Source organism: Brachyhypopomus gauderio, chromosome 3, assembly GCF_052324685.1.
Source record: "Brachyhypopomus gauderio isolate BG-103 chromosome 3, BGAUD_0.2, whole genome shotgun sequence".
Lineage (NCBI taxonomy): Eukaryota > Metazoa > Chordata > Actinopteri > Gymnotiformes > Hypopomidae > Brachyhypopomus > Brachyhypopomus gauderio.
This window is the reverse complement of record NC_135213.1, coordinates 14,979,719-15,005,267: the sequence shown is the minus strand read 5'-3', so window position 1 is coordinate 15,005,267 and position 25,549 is coordinate 14,979,719. Positions and strand designations below refer to the sequence as shown.

At 42.0% G+C, this 25,549-nt stretch overlaps 1 protein-coding gene and 1 long non-coding RNA gene across 3 annotated transcripts; one reads left to right on the top strand and one right to left on the bottom strand.

Annotated features, from left to right (window-relative positions):
* Positions 1 to 2,249: 2,249 nt before the first annotated feature.
* Positions 2,250 to 6,024, bottom strand: LOC143510417 (uncharacterized). The gene is made up of 3 exons (XR_013129976.1): positions 5,619 to 6,024; positions 3,676 to 3,803; positions 2,250 to 2,547 (listed from the first exon to the last, which is right to left on the bottom strand). It is a non-coding gene; the product is annotated as an uncharacterized LOC143510417 (long non-coding RNA).
* opn4b (opsin 4b) lies at positions 4,991 to 23,326 on the top strand. 2 transcript variants are annotated; one of them, XM_076999737.1, is made up of 13 exons: positions 4,991 to 5,049; positions 5,120 to 5,199; positions 5,646 to 5,742; positions 10,147 to 10,289; positions 10,879 to 11,012; positions 13,470 to 13,673; positions 14,151 to 14,322; positions 14,597 to 14,764; positions 15,987 to 16,094; positions 18,554 to 18,743; positions 18,851 to 19,054; positions 20,218 to 20,283; positions 20,580 to 23,326. In XM_076999737.1, exons 2-13 carry the CDS (start codon positions 5,189 to 5,191, stop codon positions 20,730 to 20,732), a joined length of 1,650 nt encoding a protein of 549 aa, XP_076855852.1. In that variant the 5' UTR covers positions 4,991 to 5,049; positions 5,120 to 5,188; the 3' UTR covers positions 20,733 to 23,326. The 2 variants fall into 2 exon arrangements, with proteins under 2 accessions (XP_076855852.1, XP_076855853.1); XM_076999738.1 differs by lacking the exons at positions 4,991 to 5,049; positions 5,120 to 5,199 and having other exon boundaries at positions 5,354 to 5,742.
* The last annotated feature ends 2,223 nt before the right edge of the window (positions 23,327 to 25,549 follow it).

Here is a 25,549-nt window from a genome sequence, read left to right as displayed (position 1 = left end):
TCCTCAAGTCTGGCTGAGACAAGGCAGAACAAATACGGCCTGTCAGGTCTCAGAGGCGGTGTTTCCTGAGCCATGTTCAACACAGTTAACCATAACTGTCTCTCCCACTCACACGATCTCCAATCAATGGCTTTCATTAATGGCCATGAAATCACAGATGATTGAGTGATGAGCAGTAAGATCTAGTAACTAGAAGAAAAAATCATTTTATTTTAAAGGTTTTTTTTTTTTTAACATACAAAGGGTAAGAGACAATGATGAACAACCAACCAAACAACAACAAACAAACAAATAAATAAATAAATGTTACCATGACTGAATAAAGCTACCAGTGTTGCTGATAATGTGGAGCGGTTGGTGCATTGTACAGTTAATCTAAAGGCTTCAGCTATATTGCTCTGGCAATAGCTCACTGCTTTTAAATAGATGAGCAGTTCTTATGAATATCACACCAACTAGTCTATCACAATAGTAGTGAACTATAATGACATCACTAATAGTGATTTTACCCCTTGGTTTGTCCCATTTGAGCTTGGTGATCTCCTCAGTGGTCTCCTCAGCCCTCGTCCGTGTCTTCCGCTGTTACTCTCAGACGCTCTGTTTGCTCTGACATTCTGTGCTGCATTCCATGTACAGGCTATCTGATCCCATGCAGTGACATTGTAAGTCGCTCTGGATAAGAGCGTCTGCTCAATTCCCTAAATGTAAATGTAAATGAAAGTTTATCTCACGCACGCTTACCCACGTGTGTCCTAGTGCATGTGTGGATGGCTGTGTTGGTTTATATGTGCTGTATGTGTGTGCCTGTATATGTATATAAAGAGGGGATGCTGTGGGACAGGATTATTGTGGGATTAATGTAATCCTCCCATCACTTTAGATCCTAAAGTTTCAGAGGGACCTCAGTGGATTATAGGTGCGATTATAATCTCAGAGCTAATAGCAGGCCTCAGATATCATGCTTTCTTATGTTTATGAAGAAAGGAAAAACATGGGAAATAAAATGAGCAGAAGACTCCAGATTTCTGGACTGATCTAGGAAAATGGGACTGAATAATGATAATCGTAATTAGTCTTAATTAGCAAAGAGTAAATACATCTATGGAAAAAAAGGTTTTCCTTTATTTGAATGGTATTCCATCCTCTCTGTTAATATAGATTTAAATGACCATTGTTATGTATTAAATGAATTCTTAGCTATATACAAGTAAACGTTAATGTATGTGTGCAAACATGCTGATGAACAACAGGACCGTTGTTCATGAAATGCAGGGTGTGTGATGCTGCTCTAGGGAGTGCCAGAAAGCACCAGCCCTGTGATGCTTCTTCTAGAAGATCATGGTCTTGGTGACGAAGGATTGTGTGGTGCCTCCTGACTGCTGATGCACAGCTGAAAAAATTCTCAAATCAACTCATGTAACTGTAAGATGACCTACCATAGGTACATGGTGGCTTTTTAAAAAGTGCCATTTTCATCTGCTGAAAAGATCACATTTTAATTAAGCAATTTGTACATTTTACACATTGTAATTACACATTTCCACTAGTGCTGTCAAATCCAGGTGCTGCGATTAAAAGTCCTCACCAGGATTTTGCTCAGGCTTCCTGGATTGTGTTGATTCCACTAATTTTACCTGGATTGCTAATTAGAAAATCTAGCAAGCTTGAGCAAAGCTTGGGGCATTCATGGTCTGGTGGTTAGGGAACTGGTCTTGTGACCAGAGGGTCGTGGGTTTGATTCCCAGACCTGAGGTCATGACTGAGGTGCCCCTGAGCAAGGCCCTTAACCCTCACTTGCTCACTTGTATAAAAAATGAGATAAAAATGTAAGTCGCTCTGGATAAGGGCGTCTGCCAAATGCCGTAAATGTAAATGAGCAAAATCCTGGTGAGGACTTTTAATCGCGGCACCTGGAATTGACAGCACTAATTTCCACACATTACATATTGTAATGGAAACTGATAAAATCACCCTCATAATAATGATTTATAATGATGTATAATGATAATAATGATGGATATTTTTACAGGATGCAGGAATAAGTAAAACTGCTCATGGTCTTTTTGTTAATCATGTTCAAGTATATTTCAGCTGTAGCTCCTTGAAGCTGCTACATTCATTAAGTGAATAAAAACATTTCATGTGATAGATCTGTACTGTGTCTACATGGTTAACTACAGTACACCACAGTTACTCCCTGGATTCGGTTCCACGAGATGTAATCACCTGTAGACGAAGACGAAGCGAAGATTTGCTGATCATTTAGTTGTACATTTTTGAAACCATTAGAATGAATGATTTGCTGTTTCCAGTGATATGGCTGTTTAATGGTAATGGACACTGCATTATTGTTGCATGTGTTTGAATTTCCAGATGTTGCTGTGTTAAGAATGAAGTGAGGAATAAACACTCTTCAATCTCAGGCCTTTAGACCCCCATGGAATTAATGTTATTTTATTGTACACCTACTATTTTGAACTTCTTCTGGTTTCACCTTCTAGAACCTCAGAAGAACCTCAGAAGCACCATAACTGTAGCTGTGGTGTACTATAAAACATAGAGGAAATAGTTACCTAATTAATTGCACTGATGTTCACAAGGTTTCCAGAGAATCAGGATGCATATTATGCTTGGTTCTAATATGAAAGTTTTAAGCCTTAAGGATCACTTCTCCAGACCTAAATTAAGCATAACATGGATTAAAACAATTCCAGGGCTATGTCTCTAGTATGGCCCTGTATCTTAGTCCATGACTAGGTTTAATCTGTGTCCAGATAACTGCAGCTTTTTTAATGTTCTATTGGTAGATGTCATTACATAATGGAGTGTAACGAAGAGTAATAACTTAGTAGGCTTTCTTTGTTAGTTTGCTCTGGATTATCTGATTTGAGAAGTTTACGCAGTGAAGTTCTCTCTATTTGTAAGAACAACACGTGGTAACAAAGGCCAGCACACATCTGTAGATAATCAGGGTATAAATGCTAGTAGTTTTTTCTCAAAGGGGATTACGCTCGTCACACAAAGGAGAAGTACACTGAGAGTTAGCCATACTTAACCAATGTGCCGGTCTTTGCCCTTTGCACCATGTTACATTAAGAAACAATTTTTTACTGTTGTCATAATAGTGGAATTGCTAAATATGTTTAGATAGCTGGTGATATGATTGCAATCATCTCAAAAGTTCCAAACTTTAAAACACTGCCATCCAGAAGGAATGGGGGGGGGGGGGGGGGGGGGTCTTATGATCATGTGTTCATGTGTTAAATGCAATGCAGTGCACTTTTAAGATGTGAATTACATATTGCTATATGCTGCATTTCACGTGCATTTCATTTGTTGTTAGTTTTCTGCTTAATTACGTGGCTTTGAGAGACCACACTACGGTACTTATGAGACTACCAGGGAACTCATTTGAAAAGCTCTTGAATTAGAACAAAGGCTGTTTTACTTAAATGTTTGAGTTTGAACCACCTAAGGCGTCCTGAGTCATTGAAACATGCTGTACATGTACATCCTAATGTTAGCGGTTTTGTCAACCTCTCTTTTGTCAGTCAGATTATTGATGGTGATTATCCCCGTGGTCATGGTGTTATTGGCAGGTTTGATGATGTAATTGCTGTGATTTTTAGTAATGCAGTCATTTGTGTGCGGGGGGAGGGGCGAAATTATACGTACCTCAGGGACCAGTGTCCGTAGTGATGGAGTGTGAAGATGGCACCTTGCTCATGACTGATCACCTCTTCACTGAATTGATAGCCAATGATTTGAAGGATGCAGGGACAGCTGCCTACACCAGGGAGAACCTGAAGAAATCAGTGAAAACACCAGCTAGCTTCTGAATTATAAAAACTTGATATGGTTTACATTAATTTTATAATATATGATAGCTCAGTGATCCATAAAATGCCATTTTAGTACAACTTTGATGTATTCAAAAATCAAAATGTTTTAATATATATTATGGTTTTAAACACCTGCTACAGCCTGTGCAGCAGCCTCGGGCAACACGCTGGGTGAGACCTGAAGTGGAAGTGATCATGCCATAACAGTAAGAGTAAGCATGAGGACTTGATTATATCACCACGCAGTTCATCGTCATGGTGTACTGTCATGTCTGATTACTTTATTTAGCTTTCTACCTTATCATTCTCATTTTGGTCCCAACCTTTCACCTGTCTTTTCATTCTTTCCGAGAATATGTAGATTGATGTCTGTTGCCTCCTTTTTTTATTAAGCTCTGTTTAGCAATTTGGCTTTTTTTTAGGACTTACAGGCTGTAAGAACCAAAACCTGTAGTGAAAATAATGCTTGTATTTCCCAGTGGGATTGAGCTGCTTCGAATCCCCCAGCTCAGCGTTAATCTTTTGTAAGATACTGCAATGGACTTCACCGTGACCCTGGCTGGGCAACCCTCACAAAACATGATTAACACATGACTGCATATTTGACATTCGGAAATGATTTTCAAGCAGCCTTTCTGCTTTCTGAATTCCATCTCGATGTACTCATGGCATTGCCTGCACACTGAGCAACAGTCTTATGACATTAAAGACAGAACAGTAACAGAACTGGAGCAGAAAGGAGACACCTCGAGGACGCACAGCACAAGCACTCACGCACAGAACGCTTAGACAGCAACACGGAACATGGGCCTCCAACAAAGTCTTACTGTGTGAACCTCTGCTCACCTCATATTCCCTGGTTCCTGCCATAAACCATGAATTCTTGTCTGCTTATTTGCATATTTGTTTGCTATTTAGCGCCTGAAGGGATTCCTTTTCAAGACCAACACAAGCTGTATTGTAACACGGGTTCTGGTACATTTTAGACCCATGGGATAGCTTTAATCATTTCCCCCAGCTGTGAGGGCGTACCTCTCACGTTATGTTGCTACGTGTGATCTGTACATACAACAAAACCTTGCGCACATGACCTTGAGTTCTTTCTTGAGGTGAGCAAAGCAAGGTGTAAACTGGCTAGTTAACTATTCCCGTAGCAGGAGCTAGTTCTTCTGTCAATCTGGGCATGCAGGTTTATCATATGTTGCAGGTGGGGATATGAATGGTTTAGTGGCTTAATTGAATTCTGGTTGTTTTAACACATTTTTATCTATGCACAGAGCTCTGGATATTCTGTGGTGCACTGTTTGAGATGTGTTCAGAGATCACACTCATGACTTTTACACCTGATGGATACTTTGTGAGTGTACACCAGAGGCTTCCTCCCTTCTTTGGGTGGAGTGCCCCCCCTTCAGTCTCTCTCTCTCTGTCACTCACTCACACACAGAAACATATACACATATAAACACTCTGGCACATAGACACTCATGAAACCAGTGAGCATGAAGGCTTACAGTATATGGGGATGTGGGGATATGAATGGCTTAGCTGAATTCAGAGTGCTTGAGTTAGCCTAACCAAAGCCTCCCTGCACATGTTCTTTGAACACTAACCAGGTGATCACATGCATAGCGGGGTCCTGTTAACTGATTTCTACTGATCTCTAGGAGACGACGAATATCGTTTTCCAAACACACTTTTTCTTTTTCCACTTTTTAATGGGAAACTTTCCAAAACTGAAACAGACGACCTGATTATTATTATTTTTTTAACTTCTACCTGTGTTCCTGCCATCTCCACGATGAGCGCTTCGGTCAGCACGGGGGTGCCCAGCTCAGGGAAGACGCCTGTGCCGTGGAATCACAGCGCGGTGAGGATAGAGCAGCCCGCGCTCGCGACTTCGGTAAGACCATCGTATTCTTCACGCGATGGCTTCTTGAAACGCTTTTGTTGTTGTTGATGTTGTTGATTTGTTTTCGTTTTTTGTTGTTGTTTTCTACTGGCATACTGGCAAAGCAGTATGACAAAAGTGAAATGTAAAGTTTCTCTGTAACGTTTCTCTGTAAGTCAATATCACTTTTAACAGTAGCCTACCTAAAGACAGCTGAACTTCCCTTTTTAAAGACGTTGTGTATGTAATTATATCAACGTGTGGGTAGCTCGTATCCGACATGCGCCCCTGCTCAAGATTACTGAAGATCATTAAAGTGGTATATAACATTTTTCTTTGCAGTTGTCAGGTAGATTGGAGGATGGAGATGTGTTCTGCAGAACATCCCGTCTTACACGCAGTTAAATGATAAATGCGCGTTAGATGGGAAGAATTAACGAGCCTCACGTTCAATGAAGGTTCGTGTCCCGCTGAAAGTTACACGCGAAGACATTTCGCCATGAAGTTTAGCTTTAATACATATATTTTCTATATATAATATTATTATATATACAGCATATATTCAGCAGCGGTGGAATGTTCCAGGGATTACAGATGTCAACGGATGTAATGTTGTAATCAATAACTTTGATGAAATATCTAAAATCAATAGAAATTTAATATTCAGTGTCTCAGTTTTATACATGAGACAAAACAAAGAACTTGATGGTTTAACTAGTTTAATAATATTGTAGGCTAATGGTCAGTGGCGTTAGCAAAGATTTACAGCCTGTGTTCTTTAAGTCTCTGCCTTTAGAGTCCAGTACGTCTCCCCTACCCAATTTGGGGGAAAAGCCTACGCCTTTAGAAATATAAGAATGGAAATATAAAATTAAACAAATGTGATAATAAATAATGCATTTGAATTCATAAAGCCTCTTCATTTGAGGTCATTACAGAGGCTAATATACTCCTAACGCTTCACCAACAACTGCAGTGAATTAGGCCAGACACAATATGTTACATCTGTTTTATTGACCTAGATGATATGACATAAATCCTGCACATCCAACGTCCCCACCCACCACCAAAGAAATATAGTAGCCTAAATATGATCATTTTATTGTTCAGTATAGCACAGTTCTGGCCTTAACGTTAGTAAAACCACTGACACCTGTGCTGACTGCAGGGGGCCAGGTGAGGTTTCTCGTGCTGTTCTTGTTTATATGGTTTTCAGTGTTTTGATACACTACTGAAACAGTAGTCTAGCACCTCTTAAGAATGTGGAAAGGTGGAACAGTACAATTTTGTCATGATCAAGTTTCAATTTGAAGATAGAACAAGGACTTGACTTTCAAGAATGCTTCTGCATGTGTGTAATGATATCTCAGTTAAGCAGTTTTCCATTACCATTCTACACTGGAAATGATGCCATTTCTGCCAGACAACCCCACACCTTGCACATAGGTACAGCCAGGTTTAATTCACACACACAGGTCACAGTTCAGTTTATCTGTGCATTTTCTTGCCAGTGAACCACACACCCCTCTGTACAGGTCTGCATTCAATACACAGAAATGACTGACCTTAATCAAGGTTTGTGTTTGTGTCCCCCAGTGAACAGTTGGTTGAGCTAGAGCACATAGAAATTACTGCATTGCTTCATTTATTGTCACAAATTAGGACATTAAACTCAGCTGCAAAAGAGAACTGATATGCTCCACCCTACAAACCAGGGGTGTCTCCAAGCTCTCTAACGCTTCACAGGAAAGTCAGAGGGATGGGCTCTTAAGCTTCTCCTGGAGTACTTCTGGGAAAAATCAGATGAAAGACTTTTATTGCAGAATCTCTGTTTATTTGTTTAGTGAGTACACACATGCTTCATAGCATTTGTATGTCAGGAATGACTAAAGTCTCTATGCTTGCGAACATATTCCATAAGATATGATCAATGATATAAAAGGATTTGCATCAAATATAAGACGGCTTTTAAGATTCTAAAACGACTTTTCAGAATCACTAAGACAAGATGCGATGTGAGAGGAATATCTTGTGGTTTCTCAAATCGTAACTTTTGTCAGCTACGTTTTTTGATAGCTAAAGACCGCAGGAAAGGCGGAGTCGCACCTTCCTCCTGAACCACCACGCTAGCGCAGCTACATGAGCCCCGTGTGCCGTACTGAGGAGGCTGTCTGTCGTGAGGCCCAGCCTGCGTCTGAGTAATGGCAACACTGGTGAAGTTGCACAATTGCTTTCAGCAGAGCTGTCCCCATAGTGACAGCGTGTGCCTCTGTGTACTAATCTCTAATCCCTTATCAATAAAGCTAAAAGACAAGCCTTTAATATCACTGACATCTGGGGATTAAACAAGTCATCACGAAAGCCTGTCTGGATTTTCTCCAGCTTTCTAGAAATAAGGACTAGAGACAAATTTTGGGTCAATATTTTACCTGTTTGCCTCTGAGTGGCTAACCAAACAAAAATACAGAAATTTTATTCGAAACTTACTTGAGTACCTTCTCCTCAGATGGACCTTTGGGTGAGAGGTATGGGAACTGGAAGATTACAACATGAAGATACTAGACGGGAGTGTTTTTTTAGGTACACATTTATGTCATTGCTCACCGTGGGCTCAGACAGGTTAGTCTGTCTCTGCTCTCTTAGGATGGATGCTAAGGATCAACACTGATGTCTAATGGGATGTCACCAGTGAAAAGTGCCTTCAAACAAGGGAGCGAGTTAAAGCTTTCAGTGCCCTGTTGCCTCCACACCACAGACCTTGGGAAACTCCTGCTTTCACAGCTCAGACATGATAGAGCAGAGCCAATTAGTCTAAATACTAAGCAGTAAATGCCCAAGCCTGTTAAATTGTGGCTGGGACTTTGGGTTAAGTTGTTATAGGCTAAATTCTAGTTGATTGTCTTGACTGAAAAAATATTGCCAAGCATCTAGAATCTTCCATCTCAGTCTGCTTCCTTCTTCCTTCCATACATGCAACCAATCACAATCTCCCCCTATATCCTCTCAGCTGATTGGTTTAACCCAGATTAACATGATCTTAAATGCAATTTTAGCAAGCCTTCAAACATGGAGGGGAAGAACTCAGGGTTGAGGTTGAGGATGAGACGTGGAGTTGCAGGTGGAGACCAGTAGGTACAGTTCTGCAGATGGAGCAGTGTCATGCTGTGATTCAGGGTCATGCAAAGCAGCCACTGGTCAGCAGTCCATTTAAAACAATTTTGTTCAAATTCAAACAGATTCTGCCTGCTCTAAAATGCATTACCCATTGATCTCGGTGTATTTTAGTACTGCAAAGGTAGGAAAGAGAAGTTGTGATGTTGGAACCCTCTTGATCCTAACTCATGTTTGTCATGTAATGAGATGCATTCTGCCATTTTCCATTTGTTTAAATTGTCATAAGGGTTATATATATACACATGTCTTATTGAAATATGAATCTAGGATGAACCCACTCTTACAAAGAAGACAGAAATGAAATCACATGAGGCATGTTGAGACGCACAAGATGCATTCATGCAATTAAGAAAGAGTTTATTAAACGGTTTATTAACAACTATAACCATGAGCACATATTCCCTGCCTATTGCTACCTGTTACATCCCACATGTGGGCCGAATCTACTGATTCCCACAGTGAACTGTATATACCAGTTTTCCTACAGTGAACTGTATCTACCGATTATCCCACAGTGAAGCAAATATAAAATTCAATACTATAAATGTCACCTTCTGTATGCTTGCCTTAATCTTAGAACTTTTGGTGCTTTCTTGACATGAATTCCTCACACAAGTACAAAAAATAAAAATAAAAAAAGCTGAAACATATTTATTCTGTCCATCTTCCTAATCTAGTTTTGTCAAACCCAAAGATGGTAATACAGAGTGAGATTATGAACTCGTTCATTCTGTGGTGTACAGATCAGTGACACCAGTCCTCTGCAGCGTACCTCACAATGCAGATGTTGCAAGCTTGGAAATATAAGCGTGTGCCTGCCCCCGCTCCCCCACCCCCAGTTCAGCCCGGGCAAGGCAAGATCAATAGAACAGCTCATGCATGGATGGACAGGCAGATGGGTAAAGTGGCACTGGGAGACACAGATGCTGTAGTGCTGGAACTGTTGCACTGGCTGTCCTAATTGCAGTGTCCTGTAGCGCAGGCCCTCTGTGCCAGCCCTGGGAGCTGTGCGTATTCCCAAATGTTGCCTCCAGTGTCATAAAAGCTTTTGCTTATGTCTATGAACAAATCTCTGCCATTGCGGGACCACGGTCCTGCTGCAGCACTGTAAGAGTCGCTGTGCCAGCCGAACTTGGCTGAGGAACACACGACTCGCTGTCAAGGAGTCCACAGATCTGCCCAGGCCACAATGGCGAACCCTGACTCTTTGATGTCTTACATGCACTCCGCTTGTCTTCACAGGCGGCTATGGTTCAGGATGTTGCGAGACCTTTTCCCACTGTGGATGTTCCAGACCACGCCCACTACACTATTGGCTGCGTTATCTTCGTCATTGGCATCACTGGGATGGTTGGTAACTTCCTAGTCATATACGCCTTCTGCAAGTAAGTCTGGGGGAATCTTTTCTGTGCTCACACCTATTAACCTACACCCAAGGAGAATGTATGCCTGGAAAAAGTACACAATTACCTAAAAAATGATGCTGCAAATGACACTGAACCAATATGAGTGAAAGCAGTATGAGGTAGAGTGTCAGAGTACAACATTATTGTGGATAAGTCCAGTTAGGGAAGCCGTCATATGTCTAACCTCGTAGGATGAAGGTCTACAGGTTTCTTACATAAGAGTTGGTCAACCAGAATTTCATCTGCATTCCAAAGGAAAATCTCAGTGTTTTAACCACGGAGCTCATGCATTTGACAGTTCTCTAATTGTAGGAATAAGCTAAAGCATTGTCACAGCCTCAGGTACACAGAGGTCGCTTATGCCCAAGGACTTGGTGCCACTGTACATGACGTTAATCACAGTCTGAAAGCACCTCGTCTACTCCCCCCTCCCTGTACCCAACCGTCTAACCAGCAATTTGCCTAACGGGTCCCAGAGGATTAGCCAGAATGCACCAACCTGACTGGTGTCAAAACCACACCGCTCACTCTCACCATCTCTCGTCCATTTCTGCATGTGCTCTTACAGGAGCAGAAGTCTAAGGACCCCTGCCAATATGTTTGTCATTAACCTGGCCATCACCGACCTCCTGATGTGCGTCACTCAGACACCCACCTTCTTCATCACCAGCATGCACAAGAGATGGATCTTTGGTGAGAAAGGTAATCTCACAGTCAGCCATACATACAGTGAGCTTATTCACACTCTTCTTTCATCTCCTGTAATCGCTCACTCCAAGGCCATCAGAGCTTCTATGGCAGATGCATGGATAAAGAGGCTGATGTTTGAGAAACTACCCTCAAACCTTCAGCGACTAGATAGGATTCTGTCAACTCAAGGGGAGCTGATATGATAAAGGACTTCAGATAGCGAGAATGCTTCCTCCTCTTTCTCTATTCTTGCACTGAGTCCCTATACACCAGCTGAATGATGTTGAAAGTATATGGGAACCTTTGAGTTTTTCTGCACATTAAGGTCAGAGGTCAGTTGAATCATTCCCGACAATTACTTACACACCCTTGTGTGTATGACATTGTGTGTGATGGTTCGTACTGATGTGAAGCCACCTTTACGTTTATCGTTTCTTTGGCTGTTTGAGTCTTTGGTCTTATCTATGATATTTAATATGAAGGAGTACTTTTTGTCTCTATCTGAGATAACAGCCACAATCCTGTAATATTGTTTTCTAAATGAAAATATTGCTAGTGATTTACAAATTACAGTCATTAAAAAGTTGATAATTTCAGCTTTTTTGCTGAATGTAGCTGTGGACTAATGAATAATTACAATAAATCTTTAAAATTTTGAATTATTTTGTGATCCCAGTAACCCAGTCTGTTTGTTTAGCCTAAACTTAGTTTTTACAGATTCTGTAAGGAATTACAGTGTGATGTTTCAACTGCATTTTCTCTTAGGGTAGCCATTCTAAGCTTCACACATTACCCTTTCAATTGTATTTGTTCTTTTCTTGGGGCAAGTGTAAAATTATAAAACTATGTTTTTATCTATATCTTTTTAAATTAATTTTATTTATCCAGTTGGATGACAAAAGTTTATTTAATACTATATTAATACATACAATTAATAACATATTCTACCAATATGAGAGAATATCTAACTTATTACCTATTTTTCATAATGTTTAATATTTAATATTTCAAAACAATTTTTTTGCTCTGTCAGTGAAGTACCTGTTAAACTCAATTAAAATATAGTTAAACTGGAAAATCTAGTAAAACAGCCTTAAATGTTTTGCCAAAGAAGCAAAGTTCGTAGTGATGAAACTTTATGAATTTCTCAATTGTAGAAATGTGAAAATATTTTTGATGCCTACACAAATGTTCTGTTTCCTACTGTTTGTCTGTCCTCAACCTGTGACAACAGGTTCAACATTTCAAGTTATTGAAATTTGAAACCAGATGTTGTGGTATTATGAGTTGCATTAAAGAAATGTTCAATATTAAGCACATATTACATTAGCTGGATTGATTGTGGAGACTTTCTTCACCACTAGACCATACAGTTCTTAAACCTTTAAACATTTCCTGTCTGAAGTGACATGGTTACTGGATGATCAAAGAAGTGAGAGTCTGACTTTGATGCCAGGTCAATTGGAAATTACTAATCCCCTCTCTTTCTCTCTCTTTCTCTCTTCTCTCTGTCTCCTCTCTCTCTTCATTCTTCTCTCTTGCTCATCTCTGTCTGCTCTCTCTCTCTCTTCTCTCTCTCCCTCCCTCCCTGTGTTTCCTTCCCTATTTTGTTCTCAGTTTGTACTCAAACTGTTAGTACTGAAGGTAAATTCATCAGTGTGCATCGAGTGTGCATGTGACACTCAATGTTAGTATAGTTGTGACTTCCCTTCACAGAGAAGACAGGATCTATCTGCACACCACCTCACCTTGAGGCAGTGTTCAGAAACCACAAGATGCCTACTACCTGTGCTTTACATATATTTATAGAGGCATCACACGCATCTATCACATAAAACAGTATGGCTGCTTGTGCCAATGCCCAATGTGTTACTAGAGTCAGGAATACATTATTTTGCTCCTGTAGTTAAGCAAAAATTTTTGTCTGTGCTCTATAGTACAGAGTGGAAGGATCTTAGAAAAAAAACACCCATACTCCCTAATAGCAGTAGCTTTCTTACCAAGGTTAGATTATGTTTGCTTTATTTACAAATTGCAAAATTGCAATTTCCAAATTGTGGGTTTAATCATGTAAACCGAAAATACCAACATTCTAATGTTAAATTCTAATTCCGAATACTAACATTCTAATATTGTATACTAATTCACAATACTAACATTCTAATGTTGTTTATGTATATACATTGTTTACTAGAAGTGGCGTTTCCATTTTGATTGAGGCAACATAAACTGGGATCCCCAGTGTTGAATTAACAACTGCAGTGTTGCCATAGGTCCAGCTGACCCACACTCTAGCTGTTAACACAGGGGACTTTGATGTATAGATCTGACTTTGATGATTTCTCTTTTTTTTGGAGAGATTTCCATGTTGAATCAATGAACATAAGTACAATGGCTAGAGGTGACATATAATCATCAAAAATATTGGAGTTGGAGTGAATCTCTTTTTATTTCTCTCCCCTCCCACAGCCTGTGAGCTGTATGCATTCTGTGGTGCTATGTTTGGGATCTGCTCAATGATCACACTCATGATTATCGCATTGGATCGATACTTTGTTATAACTCGACCTTTGACCTCTATCGGCAAGATGTCACACAAACGTGCCCTCATCATCCTCACTGCTGCCTGGATGTACACCATGGGCTGGAGCCTTCCTCCCTTCTTTGGATGGAGTGAGTGCCCTCTCTTTCTCTCTCCCTCTCTCTCTCTCTCTCTCTCTCTCTCTCTCTCTCTCTCTCTCTCTCTCTCTCTCTCTCTCTCTCTCTCTCACACACGCACACACACACACACACACACACACACACACATACACACACAAATATCATAAACCCAAAAAAATATAAGGACATTTTGAAAGTCAGATTCTTGCAGACATTTGCAGTATTTTAATAATAACAACAATAATAATAATAATAATATTTTTAGACAATTTTATTAGACACAGTAAAGATTGTCAACTCTGAGAAAGTCTCCAGGGTTAACAGTCAAAAAAAGCTATAGTCTCTAGTTCAAACATTTATGTACAATTCAGCCAAAATGATCAATCGTGGCATATTTAATTAATGGCTGAATACATTGTAAATGGTTTTTACTCACTTCAAATGATGTTGCTCAACAACAGGGCTGATGTTCTCATGATGTTCTCCTAGGTGCTTATGTTCCTGAGGGTCTGCTGACATCCTGCACGTGGGACTATGTAACCTTTACTCCGTCCGTGCGCGCCTACACCATGATGCTCTTCGTCTTCGTGTTCTTCATCCCCCTGTTTGTTATTATGTACTGCTACTCATGCATCTTCCGCGCCATTAGGAACACCACAAGGTCAGTTCTGCTTGTCTTGTCCCTGCCACCCTCTTCATCTAGACAGCAGCTCCAGGGGAGCATAGGAGGCAGTGAACTGAACTGTGCAGGCCATACATATGAAATACCAAATATTCCATCATTTAGAGTGATTACTACTTATGTAAATGCAGCTTGTATAGCTTGTGTAAAGTACTTTTGTGTGTGTGTGTGTGTGTGTGTGTGTGTGTGTGTGTGTGTGTGTGTGTGTGTGTGTGTGTGTGTGTGTGTGTGTGTGTGTGTGTGTGTTTTACAGTGCTGTGGAGAAAATTGATAGGGACAGAGGCTCCGCCAAAGACTCATTAAAAAAGTTCAACCGCATGAAGAGTGAGTGGAAGATGGCCAAAGTGGCCCTCATCGTGATCCTGCTGTATGTCATCTCCTGGTCCCCCTATGCCTGCGTGGCTCTGACTGCTTTTGCTGGGTGAGAATCACCGTTTCCTCATTGTACTGCACTGTGTGTTCAGCTGAATGCAAGACCTTTATATGTATTCTGTAGAAGAATGTTCCATTCTTTCTGAAAATGAGACTCAAGGCCTGGACATAGCATAAGTTACATCATAAAGAAGAGAAGATAAGACTCTGCAGACAGAAAGGAGAATTTAATGAAAGAAACAAAAATTTAACTAAACATAAAACCGCATTAACAATAAATATTGAAAGCCAACACAAGATTAATGTCCAACGATGGTCACACAAACAGGAGTCACATAATTACATAAGACCCAGGGGGTGGAGCCAATGAGGCAGACACACACCGCCTGGGGAAGAGGCGTGGCAAGCAACACAATAACCATGAGACAAACACATGATCAAGATATAAACAAAAAGCCATGTGGGAAAAGCCTCTGTGTGACAAAGGCTGCCAGCAGGGGGAGACATCATGAGTGTGTCACAGGCCCTAGAGTTCTCATTCACCAAGCATGGTGTCACTCCCCAGCCAGAATCCAACACACAGCACACACCCCACATGTCAGTCACAGCCCTGAGCTCTCGCCCGAGTCACCAACTTATGAAATCATCACACACCTGTGCCTTATTGTGCTTCCTCTTAATTAATCTTTTGTATTTATCTTATTTAGGTATATATGTGGTGAAGCATCTCGCAAAGTTTACAAATTAGTAAAAATCCTGAGTTTATGGTATAATAAACGGAAATAGTCAACTGTGCTTGAAGCGGAACTGGCAGTAGACTGTAATTCCTCAGGACATTTTCTTAATTTCTGTGTTAAATAAATGTTAATTTCTATGTTAATTTTGAATGTTTGTCATATTTCATGCTTTATGTTATTGTGCAAGATATAAAATTATTGCTGACTAGAAAAAGACAAATTATGAAATGACAAACTTTACCTAACATCTTCTACTCTAAAAGTGGTAATAAATGTAACTGGAATAAATTTCTACTAAATGTCTTTGACAATCTAATTAATACACTGGTGCACTGTACTGTGTACATATAGAAAACTCATTAACTTGTTTTGCTGTTTAATCCCTGACCTCCAAAGCAAGTTTGAGGTAGGATGTGCCTCAAAAAAGAACAGACCCCCCCCCCCCCCCCCCCCCTTTCTGTACAAGTCTACAAAGCCATGCAGGTTTGTGAAATAATGCAGTGATGTGTAATGTGATTATTATTTTCTCTTCAGCTATGCGGACATACTCACACCCTATATGAACTCTGTACCTGCTGTCATTGCCAAGGCTTCAGCCATCCACAACCCCATCATCTACGCCATCACCCACCCCAAATACAGGTACTGCACTGCTGTGGCAGGAAGTGGCATGTCAGCCCCGCTCTAGATGTGATAATAATAATAATAATAATAATAATAATAATAATAATAATAATAATAATAATAATAATAATGATGGTGCTGAATGATTTTGACTATAATAAGGCTTAATATGTGCATCTTCACAAGCTTTGCTTGTAATCAATGCAATAACCAAGTGTGACCAAGCTGCAGAGCCTTGTTTACAATGTATGATCACTGTTCACTGTGAGGGGGTGACAGAAGCAGCAGACACCAGAGGTGGTGCCGTGTTTAGTTTAATGTCCATCTCCATAGTGAAATGTCTCTCTCTAACTTAACTCTAAGTGTGACAGGGGCGAGGGATAATCAGTGCTCGTGAGTGAAATGACTGATTAGTGCTGATTAGTAGCTAGGTAACAGGGAGAGTGGGAGTGTCCGGGAGGTGGAGTGTGTGGAAGTGGGTCGGTGGAACCGGCCCGGCCTAACATGACTATTGGGATGTTCCCGGTGAAAGGAGGAGATCGGTGTGAGGTCCAAGATCTGGGAGGTCAGGACCCAGCTCCTCTGGACCGTAGCCCTCCCAGTTCACTAAATACTGCAGGCACTTTCCTCGCCTCCCCGAGTCCAATAGAGTTCTCACGATGTACGCCGGCATGCTTAGCGTCTAACTTACTACATGGTCTCACCCGGCCACCCAGACCTTATCTCTGGTTCGGTGGCTGTGTCTCCTCTTCTCCGGTCTGCTTTCCGCTTATACACTGCAATGGCTGCCCGTAGCCGCTGATGCGTTTCCTCCCACACTCTCGCTCCTCCGGCACCACTCTTTGACAGCCGGTCGGTCCGATGCTGGCGAGTTCCATAGATAGAGCGGAGGCTCATAACCAAGCACACACACTCGAAAGGCGCGAGTCCCGTCCCGGCATGTGTGAGCGAATTCAGCCCACGCCAGGTAAGACTACTAAGGTACTAGGGTGCTCACGGCAGTATGCCCTAAAGAACCATATGAGCTCCTGGTTAGCTCACTCTGCTTGCCTTTTGGCTTGCCTGACGTGAGTCTTACCGTTCCATACCCGTGCGTTAAACTGGACCCCCCCAGTCGGACACTTCTGGCAGTCCAAACTGCCTAAACACATGCCGGAAGAGGAGGTCAGCTGTCTCCAAGGCTGTAGACCTGGCAACAAGAGGAAGCGAACCGTCTTGGAGAACCGGTCGATTATCACCAGGATGTCAGTATATCCTTCCGATCTGTGACAAAGTCAATAGTCATGTGAGACCACGGACGTGCTGGTGTAGGAAGGGTGGAGCAGCTTACCGCATGCACACTCTGCACAGGAGGCGACATAGGTGTTAATGTCCTTGTGCATAGCCGGTCACCAGTTAGAGCTCCAAGCAGTTGAGCGGTGTGCGCACTCCCTGGGTGGCCCGTGCCCAGAGACGTGTGCGCCCAGCGTACCAGCTCTCTCCGCTGTTTCAGCGGTACATGTAAACGATTCGCAGGACACTGAAGGTGCGGGTTGGCACGGTGGATCACGCGGCCCGCCCTCGTGTTCTTCTCTCCCGGCCGATACGATACGGTGAACGTGAACCGGGAGGAGAAGAGTGACCGCCGAGCCTGCCTGGAGGTCATCCACTTGGTGTTATGGAGGTACTCCAGGTTTTTGTGGTCGGTGCCGCGCTCCCTCCAGCCAGTGTCTCCGCTCCTCGAGTGTGAGCTTCATGGCCAGCAGCTCCCTATCACCTACCCCATCATTTCTCTCCGCTGGAGTGAGCCTTTTGGAGTAATAGGCCACTAGACGCAGGCTGCTTTTCTTATTACTCCAATGCAACAAGACAGCTCCCGCTCCTACACCGGAGGCATCTACTTCAACAAAGAACGGGAGATTAGGGTTTGTCTGCTAGAGAATGGGGGGCTGAGGCAAATGCTGCTTTTAGGTCCTGGAAAGTCCTGCCTCGTCTCCCCATTTTATACAGTGTGCTCCGCCGCAGAGCAGGTCAGTAAGGGGCCTAGCTAGGGTGCTCAGTGATCGGATGAAGCACCGGTAGAAACCCCAGAAACCGCTGGAGCTTGCGGAACGTCTTGGGCCTTTTCCTCCCAATCACAGCCTCCCCCATGCCTGGTTGCATGCGCATGGCACCCTGACCTATATGATGTAGCCTAGGAAGTTTACCTCGGTGAGGTGAAACTCACACTTCTCTAGCTTGCAATACAGTTAATTGCGCAGGAAAGTGCTCGAGACAGCTCGCACGTCACGCACATGTTGGTCCCGGGACCTGGAATAAATCAGAATGCCGTCGATGTAAGCCACGACGGATTTACCCAGATAGGCCCTCAGGACCTATCAGGATGTTTTTTTTTTATTATGATCATTTCATTCTTTGTCTTTTTTTCCTTCACTGAACGAACGTCTTCCTCTTCCCTCCTATGCCACCTGTCTGTGCCGTCCCCCGCTCTGGGCCAGGGCTGCCCTGGCCACGTATGTCCCGTGTCTGGGTGCACTGCTGTGCGTACCGCAGGGAGAGCGTTTCACCACCACCACCAGCTTCACGTCCACGCGCCGCTCCACGGTCACCAGCCGAGCCTCCGAATGCAGCAACAACCTGCACTGCTCCACCAAGTCCCGCCTGTCCACGACGTCCAACGGCGAGCTGGTACGAGCTCCCCGTCGGCATGCTCGCCAAGCGTCCCTTCCCACCACGCGCATTCTCCTGTCGGGAGGCCGCTGCCGTCTCCAGTGTTTCCTGCTTCTCTGTTTCAGGTCTCGGTGAACACAGAGGCAGAACCGTCACGTCTGGCTGGCCGCCAGGCGTCCGGCGACGCCCGGAAGGTCCCGACCGAGCTGAAACACGGCTGCTCCGTGAGGGGGACGATGAAGGAGTCGGACAGTTATGACAGGAGCTATGAGCTTAGTCCTGTTGGCCCAGCCGTGAACACCACCATCTCTGCCTACGTCAGTATGAGTGTGAGTGCTCAAGGTGTCTCTCCTGGTTAGCAGCAATACACCCTGTGGATCTTTACATCTAGACTGGTGAACGGTCAGTGGGAATGTAATAAGGGGCACAGCTGCACAACGGATAATACAGGTTCTGCTCCCAGGAGGCTATGCCTGTGAAGCATCTGTGCAGTGTTTAGACTGCATGATATTAAAGGAGACTAACCTGGGGTAGACTAACGCTGTGCTATCACAGCGTGAGATTTCCAAGGTACCCCCATCAGACCCATATTTTTACTCAAATCATAGATTTTATCTTTCCATTTTGGTTTACTGATTTCCTGCAAGTTCCCAAGCCTTATGTGTACTGATAATTGCACATTACAGCACCTTCTGTCACCTCCAATCACTGTGCACCCCAGGGTTGCATTCCTAGTAGAAATAAGTGACCACCAGGCACACAATAAGATGTTAGAAAAACTCTTAATGACCCCTGTTTAACTTAGTGTATCTATGAGTAAATTAGCACTAATCACTTCTCTGTGTTAATAAACTGAATAAATCCATTGTCAACACCCCAAATGCACCTATAGCCAAGATCAATATGATTTAATTTAGCTTTTTATGCTTTGCACATAATGACATTAACTAAAATCCTTTTTAAACATATTTTATATGAAAAGGTTCATTCCTAATTTACAAAGAGCTGCTGAAACCTTAATGAGAAAATAACCAATTTTAATTACCTTTTATTGGCCACCTCACTATGTGGTCAAGGATCAGGTTGATGTGATGTGGTCACATGATTATTAAGTGGTTCAGATTTGAACAGGAGCTAAAGAAATACATTTGTCATACATTCACATGCTGTGATCAGATTCTAATCTGTTGTTCTTTAAGATAATCTGCCACAAATAGATCCATGGCCAGAGAGGCTGTCTCAGGGGGGTTGTGGAGAGTTTGCTCATCAACAGACCATCTTCTCATCCTCTGACCACACAATAAGAAACATGAAGAGGAAATATTTTGATATGACATAGAGGTGGTGCTGGATGTGTTGGGATGCAGAGTTAGGAGACTGTGGTCATACTACATATTACACATGCATGTAATTCATCTATGCTGCTTGAGTGTAACTAATGGGACTTGTTGAATAAAAAGGCCTGACTATAATACTGACTCCTTAACCACAGACGTTGGCAGATAAAGATGACATCTCCATGGCCGAGGTTAGCCACTCCAGCTATGCACCAGCCACGGTAAGCATTCACATTCTTGTTGAGATGTTTATGTTGACCAAATCATCCAGTGTCAAGATGCTACTTTGTGGGAACATCTTACAATTATGTAGATGAATTTCTGGAGGTGGAGATACGTACCAGTCCAGCCACTTGCTGGGCATGTCTGACTCCGCCCACCGAGAGCAGTTTCTCTCAGATACAGTATGTGACTGCGAATGTGAGATTAGGTCAGAAAAGTGCAGCTGTACAAGATGATCGTGTAATTACATTTAATCATTTGCACATTTTCTCCGTCCTGTGGGATCTCCGGGCAGGTGGAACAGGAGATGCTCTCAGGCACCGTCCCCTCTATCGTTGTAAGCTCTGGGTCCGTGCCTGTGCTCCAGTCAGGACGGGCCAGCGAACATCCTTCTAAATACCTGCCTGGTTCTTCTCCATTCTCCTCTGCCACCGTTGAACATGTCTGACCTCCCAAACCCTCCACAGCTCTGAAGTGCTGATAATACGTGCGCTTCGTCTGAACAGCGTCTACGCCAATCTGCAGACATCCCTCTGTGTCAAGTTTGCTTTCTCCTATTCTGTCTTTATGAGAATGTACATGGAAAGCAATTATTTGATGAGTCACCTGCGTGTGCAGTTGTCTGTTAAATATTTAAACCCTGACAGTGCAGAGGGGTCAGGAAATATCTTCCATTGCTATGGTTTCTGGGAAAACTGGGCACCAATATAGATGTAGATCTTTAGCTAAAGAAGTAGACAATTTTTTCTCCCATCTAGTGATTACAAAGAAGTATTTTCTGCCATTTTCCTGTTCTGTAAATTGCATGTCTGTGACACAGAATGGACATTTACAGAGATACATGGTGCAGAGTGCTTTGCAAGTCAAGAGGAGTCATCCTTAAACTTCTCACCTCATGGATTCTATCACATTTTTTCTCTTTTGGTTTACTGAGGAGCAATGCTGTTCACTAAGAGTTTGTAAACATTCTTAAAGCACATAACTCTATACAGTATGTGTCATGGTTATTGTGTAATGTAAATTGTAAAACAAATGTGTTACTGTGTAATGTGTACCTCAGGCACATTGTTTCTTAGCCTTTGGTGAACATACAGTGACACTGTAGATAGCTGAGTGTGTTTATGTGCTAGTAAATTATTCAGAATAAATTATTACTGTTTTGTTCTTTCAGTTATGTCAACGTCATTAGATCACTCACATCCAGTTTAATCATTTGTTTACAGTCATTAAATCACTGGTCTTAAGGTCACACTAAAAAAAACATACTGTAGCCTTTAGATTAAAAATGTACTTTTCTACTGGATTTGTGGAGATACTTTGGTGGGATTAACATGGCAGCATCCGCAGGGCTTCCTGTGGGATTAAGAGAAAATGCTTTTAACACGATTCGTTTTTGGAAAAGGCCTGAGCCATTTGATGGATCCTATTTTGACTACGAGCCTCACAAACGAACGTTCTCTTGACCTTGCTCTCCCACGCTAGGCGTCCCTTCACCTCACTGTCCTCTTCCTCGTTTCGCTGTAATGGACGTGTTTTTGTCCCATTCACACAATCTTGGATCGATAGAGCACATTTTCTTCTCTTCAGTCTTTGAATGCCCTGCGTTTTCAGAGTGCTGCAGTGTTATGTTGACTGACTTGCCTGTCACTTATTATGCAGTGCTGAGAGGTTTGTTGACACACACTTTATCCTGTCAGTCAGTCATGCGCTTGTCTGTCCTGGTCCAGAAGTGGACGACCCAATAGACATGCAACAGATGGCGTGATCCAGCGCTGTATATAACGAGGCCGTTATCAGTCAGATATGATGCTTTCATTTAGAGCTGTTTGCTGGTTTCCATAAACAACACAGCATTGATACCCCCCTCCACCCCTCTTTTCTCTCAACATCTTTCTTTCCTTTATATTTAAATATCTACTTGGTTTACTGATGAACATTTGATGCTGTTCAAATATTTCTTCTCTTTGTAGAATGTGAGGTGTCATGTCAGGCCTTGAAGTTGAACACACAAGTCTTTTTTGAGTGAAATGTTTTAAGAGCACCTAAAATTAGCCTGACTTGACACCTCCACCCCAAACATCCCACTGATGATATGAGTTGATGTTCTGCTGAGTTGATGAACTGATGTTCTCAGTTCTCTACAGCGATGGAGGACCTGCAACTCTGATGCACGCTTTTATGGGCTGTAGTTGTCCTGCAAAGAAAGGAGTTATATGAATCCACAACACCATCCCCCCCCCCACTATATCAAATTGAGTATTCAGTGGAAGACAATAAACATGTCTGTGGGTTAAGGGCTATAAATAAGGTGCTAATGAATTCCTGTCTGTCTGACTCATTGGTGGCTACGGTCTGGCCCCGTGGGTGGTGTTTAAACAGCACCAGGGCCTGATCCACTCTGACAGGTCAGCAATGAGCAGATCCAAGACTGGCAAACCCCTGCCTGGCACCATCGTCTCTGTTTCTTCCTACTGGTCAGCACTTTATTAACATCACCCGCATAGCCTCTGCATTGCCGTTCACTTTGTGTTAATAAGTTGCTTGTGTTTTAATGATTAGCCCTTCAAAGACCTTCAGTATATGGAGGTGTAATGAAAGGTAGAAGGTCTACCCATAAAGGCATCATGCTTTTGAGGTTTCCCTGCCATGGATAAGAGTTGGCATGGATGTGCGGATGAAATGGAGGTGTCTGCCATCACTGGTGTGAGCTGCTTCTCTCTGGATTCAGCTTTCATAGCAGGCTCTGGGATTAAGATCACAAGTCCCAGATGGAGAGATTCAATTGTAAAGAGAGTCATGGAGATATCATGGCCAATTCCCCTAGCAAAACATGACAATGCACTGGACATCTTCTGAGCTTATAGACTGTCTCACATTACACTACTCATCATATTTAATGCAGGGAATGAGCCATATTTAATGCATGTTAATGTGATATTTAAAAAACTATTATGTATGGAATTTTATTCAAAACATAAACTTTCTTTAGAAAAGTACAATCTTTAGTATGTTATTAGCTCATGTGCAGTTTGCTTAAATGGTTAAAAGCTTTCATACCCCATCCTAAAATAATCATATGAAGGGTCATACTGATTAATATATTAACTTTCAAATGTGTAAATATGATTATGACAAGTATTACGAGTATTACGACAAGTATATGAAAGTACTGTACAAAGTAAAAATCTGGTACAAAATTATTTAAATGTTTGATGGTTTAACCATTTTGTGTTATTCTACTTTTGTTTTTCTCAATGTTTTGTGTTGTTTTTACTAAATAAAACCAATGAAAATGACAGAATTATGTTCTCTGGTCTCCAGTCAATTCAGATGTTCTGATGGGTCTGTCTGAGATGAGAGTATCTTCTCAGTTTATCTGAGAACATTATAAAGATCCTTTGTGACCTACACTGATTCAAAAAGATTCCAAGTTCTAGAATTTTTTACAGATTGATATTTTCCATTAGTTGCCTCAGAAATTCCAGTCTTGCTGTGTATCCCTATTTGATATCTATAGTTCTCCAGCTTTAACTGATTGACTGAGGGAGGCTGATTAGGACAGTGGGGTCCCTCATTATATCTCACAATCAATGGCATCAAATCAAAGCTGAAGTTGATATTGCTGGCTTGCTGTTGGATATTTATGCATTTATTGTTTTCAAACACATAACCCACCAAAAAAATCCACAACTAAATATAAGCCATTTTCCTCCCATATCCAAAGACAACAATTTTTAAACAATAAAAAAAATCAAACAGATCTATGGAAATCTATGGAAAAGATAAACAGTTAAAACAGGTACTGTCATCTTCCATGAAGACAATAAATTGGCTCACACAAATATCAATAGGAAAGTGTAGAAGGTAAACCACTCAGGTGAAAGGTCAGGAAATGACCACTAACCTGGGGCAACCAACTGAAGTATAAGGAATTCTAGTGTAGACCTTTCTCAAAGGGTTATGGTTCAATGACCAATGCAGGAGCAGAGTCCAGGCCTAATAGAGACACGCACTTTGTCCATTGCTAACAATAAATAAATCCCTGGGCTTCAACCATAAGCCAGCTACCACAAGCTCAGCTTTGCTTACCAAACTCACACGTAAGTGACAGAACAACATGTTGTTAACTGCTTCTGCTCCATCCTCTGCTTCCTGCATTTTGGGGAGTGTGAAGTTCCCTGTGGCTGAAAAGATCAATTAAACTAACAGTGCTGGCTATGTGGAATCGAAAAAATTACAGATATGTTACACATTCAATTAATTTGTTCCTCCCTTTAGTAATCATGACATTTAAAACATGCACATGCTACAAAGTAAAGGCAACTAAAATCAGTTACCCGGAGCATTTCACATTTAGTTCACATTGAAGTCTTTGTCCCCTGAGTCAACCAACCTCCCCCCACCCCCATCTGCTTTCCGTCATGCTTAGTCTTATGAGAATATCAACATTTTGTTCATTTTGTAAAGCCTGCTTTGACTTCTTGATGGTGCACTGAATTCCTCTGACCTTTAATAAAGACTTTCCTCACGTCATGAATGCAGTGTGTGAAGTGGTGTGGTTATAAATGTGAACAAGAGGATTAGTGGCTACCAAGAAGCATTGTCATCTGCAGAGCCAAACATGACCTCATGACCATCAGAGAGATGGTCACTAACACCCCTGTAACACTGGGCTGTCAGGGGGGTTGTGGCACGAGCTGGAGAGAGAAAGGGGACCAGGATATCGGTGTCTAGGTGGGGAAAATTCGAGAGAGATTTATTTTTCCAAATGCCAGTGTTGTGTGTGCCGTTCTTTGTGCCATGTGTGATGTTACAGAAAAGGAACGTAATGAAAGTGTGTGAGAAATCAGAGAGGAAAACACATAAAATCATGCAAATTCAGTTCATGAAGGCCTGAACTTTACTACAAGAAGAAAGCAGGAGGGTTGTGCATTTAATCACAATACTAATACAAACAGCCGGGCCATGAGAAACATTCTCAGTTACACTTCATGTCAGTACAGTGATTTATGGTGTATCAAAATAACAGTATTCTTTTAAGTGTTGTGTGTTATTTTAGGTGTGCTATTTTAAGTAACATCATGAAACTTGCAATTTTGATGTCTGTGTCATGTTTACTCTTGAATATTTTCTTCCCTGCTTGATTAGCATTAAATTGCATTAAATTACTTTTTCAGTTTGACAATGTCTGGCACAGATGTGATGAGACATTTCCTTTGTGGGCTGGCAAAGGCTTCAGTGGATTGTCTATGATGGGGTAGCAAT